Here is a 12,385-nt window from a genome sequence, read left to right on the forward strand (position 1 = left end):
TTAATATTTAAAACCTGCTTGTTATAGGCTTTGGTTCATCATGTGATTTTGTCATCACCACCTGCTTTTGGTGCAGTGTTTACAAAGGTACAAAACAGATTTCAGTACATCAGTGGGTTGGTATATTAACATTATATCAGTTAATGAAATTACGGTAATTAACTACCGTAAAATTCTGGGAACCAGAATTTAATTTTTAATTTAATTTAATTTAACCACAGCTACTGTTTTCTTTTTACTGTAGAACAAAACTTTCCAAAGCAAGCAACACAAATTATAAACTTAGATAATTTAACCTTGTTAATGTATAATAATATTTTAGCTCTCAAAACCAGCTGAGACCGTCAGACATGTTCAGTACAGCTAAATATGTCAATCAAAGCACTCTTTATGAGAATCACATGAGAAAAGAGCTAAGAGTGTGTTCTTATAAGATAAACGTGAAAGTGTTTTCTGCTTCTAGTAGTTAAACTTCTAAGTAGTACTGGCTGACACAGAGTGTCCTGGGACATGTTCCTAAGGTGCTGTATATCACTATCAGTTTCTTCTATCATGACTATGTCTTTGCACTTGTCCAGACAAGGTGTAAAACATGCTCTGCACTTTTTTGTATCAGTGCCCTTCCTTATTTCAAGAACTCCCAGACAATTGCATAACCAGTGATCATGACAGATTTAGAAGCTCCTTTGTTTGCTCTCTGAATTATACAGGCATAATTTGCACTAAATTAAAATTCTGGCATTTTTCTCCTCCTCGTGTTGTTCTATAACGTGTGTGATTTTGTTGTATGATCTTCCATGAAACTCAAAAGGTGCAACATACACTAATTTTCAAAGGAGTCAGTTAGAGCTTTCCTGTTTTGTAAAGAAGTCTCACCAAGGTTAAAAAATAGTGTAAAAACAGTAATGTTGTGATATTATTAAAGATCCTTTTATGTATTTTAAAATGTAATTTATTTGTTGTGATTAAACAGGTCCTTCAGAAATCATTCTGATATGCTGATTTGATGCTCAAGAAACATGTATTATTATTATTATTTTTAACAGTGGGGCTGCTTATTTTTTTAACCATTAAATATAATGACCTTCTTTAGTATGAGGACTGACAATACGTACCATAAATGTATCATAAAAGTGGACCAAGAAATTTGTTTGTTATATTCTAACTACTCTTAAGTCAAGCAGTAACTTTATCTGAGAAATAGACCAAAATGTAGGTCGATATTAGCCAGATTATTGATTGAGTCAGTGTTTGAACTCAAGAACCAGATCAGATTTATAAACAAGAATTTGGACTGGTATTGTGCATTCTATTGAACAGATCTGGTTTAAAAGAACCACAGTACTCCTAATGAGCTCTCTAGAATGCACAAAGCAGAGCTACAGTGGATATGTTTTTAGGTTTGAACAGCTTTACATCCCAAGTCTTCATTCACTTACATGTAAAAGAGTGGACAAGATACTATTATTATTCTTTTTTGTTGTTCAACAAAGAAAATAGGTCACCTGGGTGTGATCTGTAAAAAGGCATTTGACTGCAGGGCAGTGTATTTAATGTGATTGTACAGTAAATGTTTGATTTGTTGGACAGCTCTGTAATCCTCTGTACTGAATGAGAAAACTTTTGAAGAAGACTTTCATTGTGATCGTGTAGTAGGAGTTAGTTCATTTTCGTTCTTATTTCTTCACAGTTACTTGGCAGAGCAGTGCTGGAATGGAGGCTGCATCTACCTGATCATGTTGCGAAGAATTAAACGCAAGGCTCCTCTCCCTCCATGCAGTGGCAGTGGGAGCAATTCTGTGGACATCTCTAATGAGCACCGGCGCAGTGTCTCCTCCGAGCCTGCAGGCAGCCCTACACAGAACGGCAAACGAATCCGCAAATTTGGTGTCATTTCCCGCTCCTCCTTCACTCGTGACAGCAAATACAGTAAAGATAGCCAGGGCTTTAAGCATGAGAATGGCTACAGCTCCATGGAGGCAGAGGTCACATCTCCAGAGAGCAGCACCCCTCAGGACACACCGACCGATTATAGTCCAGTCTTTGGCTCCTCAGAGCTGATATCCAATCACATGAAAGTGGGGAGAACAGCCACCCTGCCAAGCCGATTCCACTCACGCCGGTCTGAAAGCTACAAAACAGAGTCAATAAACAGTGAGCCTTCCAGTCAGGTAAGAAATGTAACGGTAAGAAATCTGTTGTTTTAATGAAAGCTGTTGGAACTGGTTATTCAGAAAAGTGCAGAATTGAATGAATGCTTGAATCACCTAGGAGTGTGAAAGAATATTATGTAAACATTAAAATATGATAAAATTAGTATATGTTATAGATATATATATATATATATATATATATATATATATATATATATATATATATATATATATATATATAGTTATGTATTAATACAATTTCTACAATTTAGATAATAGAAATATTAGATTATGCAATAGTCTAAATTATAAAACCATCCACATTATAATATGTTCTATATTATAAAGCCAAACTGTTTGAAGTCTGTTGTGTCTGGGGAAAAGTTGCACAGATTATGGCCTGAAATGTCTCTATTAAAAATATAAGAAAGCAAACAGAAAAGAGGGCACATTAAAGTCTTTGGAAACACCCTTTAAGTGCACATATTTGAACATTTGTGCACTCTGCTATTGACTTTGCTTTGAGGTTGAATGAGTGGTTGGTTGATGCTCATGATGTAATTAGAAGTGTGGACCCCACAGTGCAACTAACTGCATATGTTTTCCATTTGATTCTCTATTGGGACCGCTAGTGTTCCTTGGAGCATGTAAGCCTTATGACATTAGACTGAGTGGCTCACTCAAAATAACCATAAGGGTTCTTGTAGATGTATCCATGTGTCAGTGCTTGGAAGAACTGCTTGGAGGGGTCATCCAAAAAAGCTGTATGGGTCTGATTTTGAACAATCACACAGGACTTCAAAGACCGACAAGGTGCGGGTTCCATGAGATTCCATGACAAGCCAAGAGGACAACAGACTCAATCCATATGCTTAATTGTTAACTGTGTCCTCAACTTACATTTAAAATAAAATTATAAAAAGTTCTCCCACACAAATTTAGCAAATATTCATGCTCTTTGATTGATTGATTGATTTGTTTATTTAAGTGTCAAACACCAAGGTGCCCAGCCCTCATGGGCTTATTAGACACTACAGTAATCATTTAACAATTATCTCCAGATAGCCACGTGACGTAACGCAGAACCTCTTTGAAATGCTTGAGGTGGGTTATATTTTTAATAGGGATGCACAATATGGGTACCATTTTAGGCTGATTATAGAAGGGTTTATTATTATTATTATTATTATTATTATTATTATTGCTTGTTATTGGACTACTTCAGTTAATCTTTTTAAAAATATATATATGTAATTTAATAACACATATTAAATATAATCTGTTACAATCTGTAACATTAATGATGGGCTCCCTCTAAAATACACTTCCAATGTGATAAAATACATTACCTATACAGTCTTACATACACCATGCAAGTAATTAGTAGCATTAATGTGTCTGTGCAAGCACTGGGTAGGAACAGGCCAGTGGGAGGATGTGCAAGCTTATTTTGACAGTGAACAGGAAAAGCGTGAGAATGTGAGAAGAGGGGTGGCAGCAGACCATCTCAGTCAGATATCCCGTGCCGGTGATTCACCTGCCGACAGGCTTTTCTTGAGAACATGCCCCTCTCCTAGACAGATTTCAAAGTAAATGTGAACAAGTGGCAGCATGTTTATAGTTCTGAGGTGTGTGCTAACCCAACTGTCATGTTGGGAAGGAGTCTTACAGGTAAAGTGTGTTTCTGCGCCACAAGAGGCACCAAGCAGAATTGCAAAAATGATGACAGGCTACGCAGAAGCCTTGAGCACCCTTTATCTAGGCTGAATAGAAAGGGGCAGTAAGATACTTTTTATGTTTTTTAAAAAAGAAGTCTCTAATGCTAACCAAGGATGCATTTATTTCATTATTAGAAATACAGTAAAACAGTAATATTGTGAAATATTATTACAATTTAAAATAACTGTTTTCTATTAAATGTGCAGGTGCTTCTCAATAAATTAGAATGACGTGGAAAAATTCAACTCAAATTGTGAAACTTGTGGATTAAATAAATTCAGTGCACACAGACTGAAGTAGTTTAAGTCTTTGGTTCTTTTAATTGTGATGATTTTGGCTCATATTTAACAAAAACCGACCAATTCACTAACATAAATGAACTTCACTAACATAAATGAAGCACCTGTATTTTAAAGATGTAATTTATTGCTGTGATGGCAAAGCTGAGCAGCCATTACTCCAGTTTTCATTGTCACATGATCCTTCAGAAAACAATCTATGGTGATTTGGTGCTTACATTTCATATTATCACTGTTGAAATTAATGTGCTGCTTAATATGTTCATGGAAATCTTGATAATTTTTTTCCATGACACTTTGATAGATCAAAAGTTGAAAAGATTAATAGTAAATACTTTTACACTATTACAAAAAAAAAAAAATCTGTCACATTTAATCAATTTAATTCATGGTTATTGAATAAAATGATTCTTTTCTTAAAACTTTATATGATAGAATATTGTGCTAATACCTAAAAAAGTAATTGTGAAATTTGTCAAGACTGTAAACAATCCCAATGTTTTTCAGTGTGTTTTCTTCCACCATGTTAACATCTTGCCAGTGTTTATTTGTGTTTCAAAATGTTTTGGTTTCTAATGTTAGCCATAGCCATTACATTGGAATGCCCCCCCCCCTCAATATTTCCTTTAACTTTGGCATACAGAGGCTAAAACAGCTTTGAATGACAAAATGGAAACAAATGAAAGGTTATGTAAGATCAAATTAGTATGACAAAGGAATAATTGTCATAAAATTGTTTTAAATATATTTTTAGGCTAATTTCATTACATCTTTTAAATTGTTTATGAAAATTCATAGGCTTCTGTGTAAGTGTTACTGTTAGAAAAGCTTTGATGTCAGGCACATAAGCTATAAATGGCTCACTGGCTGAAATGAATTCATGTTCTGTTTTTTGATGAACCTGAATTCATATTTGAGACCAAATTTAATATTTTATCGAAGGACAAGAGCATTAAAGTGGTCATATGATGTGATTTCAGGTTTTCCTTTCTCTTTGGAGTGATACAAGCTGTTTGTGAATAGAAACGATCCCTAAAGTTGCAAAAACTAAAGTCTCAAACCTAAAGATATATTTAAAAAAAAAAGTTAAGACTCATCCATGGCCTCCTTACAACGCCTCGTTTAAACACGCTTGTCTATGTCACGATAAGATTTGCATAACAGCATCCAAATGTTCACGTAAAGAAAGGAGGAGTAACTTTGATTCTCGCTGTAGTGTTGTTGTTGTTGCCGCCGCCTCCATGTCGTGGAGACGCTGTGTGCTTTGTTGTGAAAGCGAAAATACTTAGTTTGACCTTCTAAAAGACAACACAACTACAGATCAGTGGTTAAGTTGTATTTACAACACTGTTTCAGAACAGTTCAACCCAAATATTAGAGTGTGTCCACTGCATTTTATAGAGGACTGTTTCCTCGGAGAGTAGCCTACAATGTCGTCTGTGTTTCTATAAAGTGAGGCAATTACAACTTTGCAAGGGCAGCCTAGATTCTGACTCACAGCCTGTAAGTACGTTTTCATATTTAAAGAATTTGCCACTCACGAGTCAAATGCGAGTTTTGAGCAGTGTAGAATAGCGCTTTTTGTTTCTCTGATCACAAATGCATACATGGTTGTATGTTTTGCTGCGTGATATGCAATGCAGTGTGTAAAAAGGCAGTATGAGTCATTATAATCAGAAACTGTGTCCCCACTGGATGCAACAAATGCCTCGTTTGTAATGGGTTTTATTGGTTTTGTTTCGTGCCGGAAGATGGCATCACAGTATGGTAAGGGGCGTAACATTTCCAGCACTTGCTTGAGGTATTCAGCCAATGCACTGGATAGCTGGCCAATCAGCATACACATCGCTTTTCAGAATGATTAGCTTTGTATAAATCGATGTGTTTGAGAAAGGCAGGGCATAGATGAGCAACAATAATGTACAGTATGTGGAAAATAATGTGTTTTTGAAATTTAACCGCATAAACATATTGCATTACACCAAATACATAACATGATGTTATTTTTAGCAACATCATATGACCCCTTTAATGAATAGTAATGGCTTTGAACATATTAAGACTGACTTGCTGCTCACACAGTGAAAGAAGTGACTGTTGAATCTGTCAGAAAAAAAAAAATCTTGGAAAATACATCAATTACAGTTTTTCCACTTAACTTTACAAAAACTTTTTCTTATTTGGAGGTAAAAAGCTGTAAAATTAATTTGCTAAAACTTCTGTTCAGAGATGAGCAGTAGTTATTTTGGCAAGAAATACAGCATAAAATAGGAAGCATTTTTGCGAACTGTAATGCAAGTTTAACCACAAAACAGCTGCTGCAGGACTTGAGGTTTATTTAGTGTTATATAATTAAGAACATTCCTGATTGTTCCACCATACGGATAAATATCCCCCTCTTCTCTACAGTCCTGTGAGGGCAGCCGGATCTGGAAGATGCATGTGGTAAAGGGTCGGGATGGACTGGGTGTCCAGATCACAGGCGGGCGAGGGTCCAAGCGCTCTCCTCACGGTATCATCGTGGCCCGCGTGGAGGAGGGAGGAGTCACACAGAGGTAAATGGATTTCATTTGCAAAGGTTTTCATTTCCTGCTGTGGCAACTGTAGGTGCTGTGGTGACCTTGCTCAATCAGGGAGTCTTGAGTGCCCTCCACGATACTCATTAATCTTCAAAGCCATTGTGACACCCTTACATTGGTGCACAGAAAATATCCAGTCACGCTGCCATATATACGATAATGACCAGTCCATGAGGTATCAGAAGCTTACTTTTATATTAATTATTATTTTTTGACACTTATGTTGGCATAGATAATCTAAGGCTACATTTACACGATACCAATGTAGTCATAAACAGAAAATTCGTTCCCTCGCATTTTTAAAATATTTTCCCATTTACATGACAATATTTTCAAAATGATTTGCGTTTACACACATCCGCGAAAATGGGGGGAAAAACACTGTATTACGTATGCCAGGCCAGTAGTTGGCGCTGTCACCTTGTTAGCAAACAGTACCTGTAGGGAAGTGATGATTATACGTTGTATATGATACGTCTACACTGTTGGTTGTAATATTGGTGAAGTAAATCCACTCTTTGCTAAAGAATCGTTAGTAAAATCCTGAGCAGCAACAACAACAGTACCATGTACTCCACCATTGTTGTGTATGTTTGTTCGCGCCTGCCTTTAAAATTGACACGTACTGCACATGTCTACATACCTAACAAGTACAATGCATGTGCATGATGTCACCATTTTCAAAGATTCCCATATTGGGTGTTTACACAGAAATGATAACAGTGGCGTTTTCAAAAACTTGCACTTTGAAACACGTTGTCGTGTAAACGAACAGACAAAAAGCATAAAATTTTCCAGTTTTTGGTTGAAAATGTTGTTGTGTAAACGGCCCCTAAATGTTAAAATGAGTAAAAGTAGAATTTTATATTTAATTGTATATATTTTGCATCTAGAATTTTATATTTACTATGTACTGACACTGATCAATTAAAAAGTAAACATTAGTTTCATATCAGTAATAATGGTAATTTAACAGTGTTTGTTAATATTGAATATTTAATAGAACTGATTTACATTATTTTTATAATTTTTATATTTGGGATGCACAATATGTCAAAAAAGATATATACAACATATCATAAAACAAACATGCATTATATGCAAAGCACTGGTATTAGATGTTGTACAGATGAACAATATAATTTCAAATACATATACAGTAAACAAACAAAAAAATTCCAGTATTGTCATATCATGACCCAGATGTATGAAATACCATGTCCCCGGCTTCATGGTGATTTCCACTTCTGCTGATCTGCAATACTGTGGAATGTAAGCAAATTGCTCTCGTTTTGCTAAGCTAGACAGAACCAATTACTCTTGGTTACTCCTCCTAGGTGATGTGCTAAGTTAAATAGATGTGCTCAGGGAAAACAGGCCCTTGTGGCTTTGCCTTGGGATCCAAAAAATTAACTGATTTCAGATATACAAATTCATGAGATGTTGCACATCTGTTGGAGTCAGAGCGGGCTATATTTGGTTTGACCAGCACTAGGGCTTATAGTTCTAATTGAACAGTCCAACATTTTCTCCTACAAAGTTTTAATGGGGGGCTATTTCTAAGAAACCTGTAAACATAAATCATGCATATTGGTCCAGCTGGCTGCTTTCCAAATCTTTCTTTCTAGTGTGGTGCAAGAGGTGACCTGGTGGTCAGATCAGGGCAATTAATTCAGCATGATGTGGGTAGTTATGAACTTTCCTGCTCTTATATAACAGCTGAATCTGACATAACCTCAGATACCTTCGTCTGTGAATGAAGCCCTGAGGATTTTGACCAGTGAGAGGCTTTAAGATTTTGAATCTTTCTCTCTTCACTGCACACTGTTAATCGTAATGAAGCTTCACTTGGGTGGTCAGGCTGGAACGATCCAAACTGCAGGACATTTTGAAATGGAAGAATGTAACAGAGACGAGATGTCTTTGCGACATAGTATGCCTAAATTATTTTTCTTGATAAAAGCATGATGAAACTAGTCTCCCTATGCTCTGAACTCAATGGTTATTGCATCATTTGCACCTTCTAGATGAATAAATAGTTCAAATGAATGTAGATGATCCAGAAATAATTTTAGACAGTTTTGAAGTTTCAGAAGTAGATAATTCCTTCTCTTAGCCCATGACACATGGTCATCAAGGATATCAAATATAGAAATAGTTTGGAATATGTTCTGTATTCTCCCTGTTCAAATACATTTGTCTTTAATTATGGGTCCAATCACAAAGCACTAAAACCCTTTTGTAATTGTAAGGATATTTATAATTTTTCATGCCGTAAATCTGAAGTGCAGACCAAACTGTCAGGCCTAGATACTTAAAGGCATTGAGGCGCTACAGCGATGAAAAATGCAAAATTGCTCATAACTCCATAACTTTTTGTAGACTCAAATGTCTTATGTCATTGGAATTCTAGAATTCTAGACTTCATTTCTGGTATACAGATTTTTCCACCATTTTGGATTTTTTTCCTAAACCTACTTTTGCAAACTAGTCCTAGGTTTTTTGCCTGATTGGAACCAAACCAATGCAGAAATATCACATTTATTTTTCAAGTGTGTAGATGATTGTATATTGTGCGATTTTACACACAATATTCATATTATATGCGCAGACAGCAAGCAATGAAATGCATGCGGTCAAATGTGGGCCAGATCTGGGTCGAAACTGGTGACAGAGCTCTTCATTCTGAGCAACTTTGCCTCAAAAACCACTGATGTCAATCCAATAGTTAAAATATTTGAGAATATGTATTAAAAAATAAAAAATTTGTGAAATAGTTCTAGTTTTTTGCTCCAAAAAAAAAAACACTGCAGTACAATTCTCTGGACTGTCAATATTTATCCCCAAAAAAACTTTTGAACTTTTGCATTTGGACAGCTATAGCAGTGTCATTTAAAAATATGGGTATGGCCAAATATCCCCAAATTCTATAAATTCTAAACAAAAACTTCATGTTATAAAGAGGAGACATTCAGTAAGCTTTTTGCTACCTCTCATTTAATTCAAATATCTATGTCTACAATGAAGTTTGTAAGCATGTGTGTAAGCATTCTTAATGAGTATTAATATAATAGTTTAGCTATTTCATTTCAGTGTATGTGGGTGTCTGTGAGCATATTCTCCATTATGGATGTGTTTTAGTGTCAGCATTACATTTCACGTTGGCCTAGACCCTAAAGCATAGAACATTAAAGGCCTTAAAGCACTTGAACCCTGGTAATTGCAGCTTGCAGCTATATTTTTATTTAGTGAAGGGAAGGGACATGTGGTCAAGTATGGTGATCCATACTCAGAATTTAACCCAAGTGCACACACACAGTAGCGAACACACACACACCCAGAGCAGTGGGCAGCTGTATTGCTATGGGGCCCCGGGAGCAGTTGTGGGACAGTAGTAATATCTAGTTGCAATATTTATGAAAATATTCTTTAAGTGTTAGTAGAACAAACCCGTCATAGAGGATTCATCACAGGTTGTTGTTGTCCCCGGTTGACATTATTTGCATCAAGCTACCTGTCATATAGAAACCACTTGTCGTGATCCAATCAATTCTTGATTAACATTCATTAACATCCCATTAACAGTTAATTTTAATAGCTGCTGCGTGACTTCAGGAGTGTCTTCTGCTTGTTTTTTGTAAGGGGATGACCTGGTCATGCTTTGTCTGGATGGTTTTTTGATTTCAGAGATGGCCGTCTGAAGGCAGGTGATGAGTTACTGATGATAAACGGTCACTCCCTGGTTGGACTCTCACACCAGGAGGCTGTAGCCATCCTGCGCTCCACTGCTGGACTTGTGCAGCTGGTAGTGGTCAGCAGGGTGAGTTTGAAAATCAACCTCATACTATATCAATAATTGTGTTTCATTGCACTGGGAAGCATCTTCACGCTCGAATGATGAGCAGTTCTTGATGTGGTCCTTGTATAAAGTGTGTCAGTCATTCGAGCACAGTAAGATGTCATAAGCAGATGTTGTAGCATCTGAAAAATTGAACAGTGAAGCACCGATGGCTTCGGCGCTCAGCTTTCTGAGATAAAGTTAAAAATACTCAACGACGGCACACAACATGCTTTCTCCAGCTGCTCTTCCTTCCTTTCCCAGGATGAATCCGAAGTGGACTTCCACAAGAACCCGTCCACCAGCTTGCCTGACCTAGTGAGCACATGCTCTGGTCTGGTCGCCTCTCCCTCCCCTGGAGAGGAAGCGGAGAACATGGACCCGGACACGGAGGACGTGAGGGCCAGCAGCCTTTCACTGCTCACCCAGGACTCGGTACGTACGTTTGCTGCCTATTTGCCTGATTATCTGCCGCTTTCATCTGATGCTACCTCAGCTACCCTCAGATCGAGCCAGAACAGACTGTTTTCTGTTTTTGGTAGTTTATCATTAAAAATGTTATAGGGAGAAATTTTCAATGCTTTTATAATCATAATCTGTTTGTTAGGGTGATTATGTACTTCTATGGTTTGTCTGATAAGCACTAGACTTTCCTGATATTTTTCAGCAAAATCTAAATACCTGCAGCATGTTGTGATTTAAAATACAGCATTTCCTTTTAAGGACAGACATCTGCTTGCCACTTTTGATCTATGTGCCGGGGCCCCATTTATGTTCTTATGGTTTTTATTTGTTGTTTTGTCACAAAAATATGAGTGCCACTGTTTACTAAGCAACCATTGGCTAAGCATTTGTTCGTTTCATCATAGATAACAAATTATTCATTTGCTCTGCGCAAGCAGGCATGCATCAGATCACTAATGCCACACAGCGTTAATGTTTAATCATCCAAAATGAGACGCTGCACTGGTTTGGTGATTAGTAATGACAACATGGCTAATGCTGGACATTATCTGATGCCACACTGACAGGACCACACAACTCCACGTGTTAGGATTTACCTTTTGCATACAGTGAGAGAGCAGCACCCATGATGCTTTGCCTGAAATGTTCTGTACTGCAGAGTAAAGTGGGTCATTCCCCACCACCCCCTCACTGTGTCTATAATGCGAATACGTTCTTGCTTTCAGGAGAAAAAAAAATGTAAAAAGACCCACCGTCCTGCCTGCTGTCTAATTATATTAGCATCCATGGCTCCTGTGAATTTGGGGCAGTACATCTTGGGTTTGTCGCACTGTGGAAACTTTTGACAGATGTTATTTTGTGATCCTCTAGTCTTTATCAATAATTTACTCATGGTGACACTGTTCAAGCTTAAAAATATTAAACAAGATCGTAAAAGATACGGTACCATATACAGTATAGTTCCTTTTATATATAGCACTGAATGTAGAGGAATGGATGGGGGAAGATTGATAGGAAAGAAAAAAGTTTCAAAGCTGTTAGTGGAGGGGCACCTTAATATCTTAGGCCCCATTTACACTGCATGGTTCAAGTGACCCAATTCCGATTTTTTCCTCTCATGTGACACAGATTGGATATGACCGGTGAACGTGTAAGCAGGAAAAAAACGCATGGATTCCGATGTTCTCAGATCGGATTCAGGCCTCATTCATATGTGGTAATAAATCGGATACGTGCATTTGCGTGTGCCATACAAGCAGACAAATTTAGATATTCCCCAGTAAATGCGAGTCGTACGTCATTAAAAAAAGTGACGTCAACTCAGGTGGACAC

The 12,385-nt window shown here is 37.0% G+C and overlaps 1 protein-coding gene across 3 annotated transcripts in view; it reads left to right on the plus strand.

Moving 5' to 3' along the window:
* LOC132139502 (PDZ domain-containing protein 2-like) overlaps nucleotides 1–12,385 on the plus strand; it is a 69,866-nt gene that overhangs the window by 32,731 nt on the left and 24,750 nt on the right. For 2 of the 3 annotated variants that reach the window (XM_059547898.1, XM_059547901.1), the window contains 4 exons: nucleotides 1,691–2,186; nucleotides 6,581–6,726; nucleotides 10,438–10,570; nucleotides 10,853–11,023. In XM_059547898.1, the coding sequence (XP_059403881.1) occupies nucleotides 1,691–2,186; nucleotides 6,581–6,726; nucleotides 10,438–10,570; nucleotides 10,853–11,023 (946 nt within the window). The remainder of the gene's footprint in view (nucleotides 1–1,690; nucleotides 2,187–6,580; nucleotides 6,727–10,437; nucleotides 10,571–10,852; nucleotides 11,024–12,385) is intronic. The other variant, XM_059547900.1, reaches the window with a different exon arrangement.

The sequence above is a fragment of the Carassius carassius genome, chromosome 4, assembly GCF_963082965.1.
Source record: "Carassius carassius chromosome 4, fCarCar2.1, whole genome shotgun sequence".
Lineage (NCBI taxonomy): Eukaryota > Metazoa > Chordata > Actinopteri > Cypriniformes > Cyprinidae > Carassius > Carassius carassius.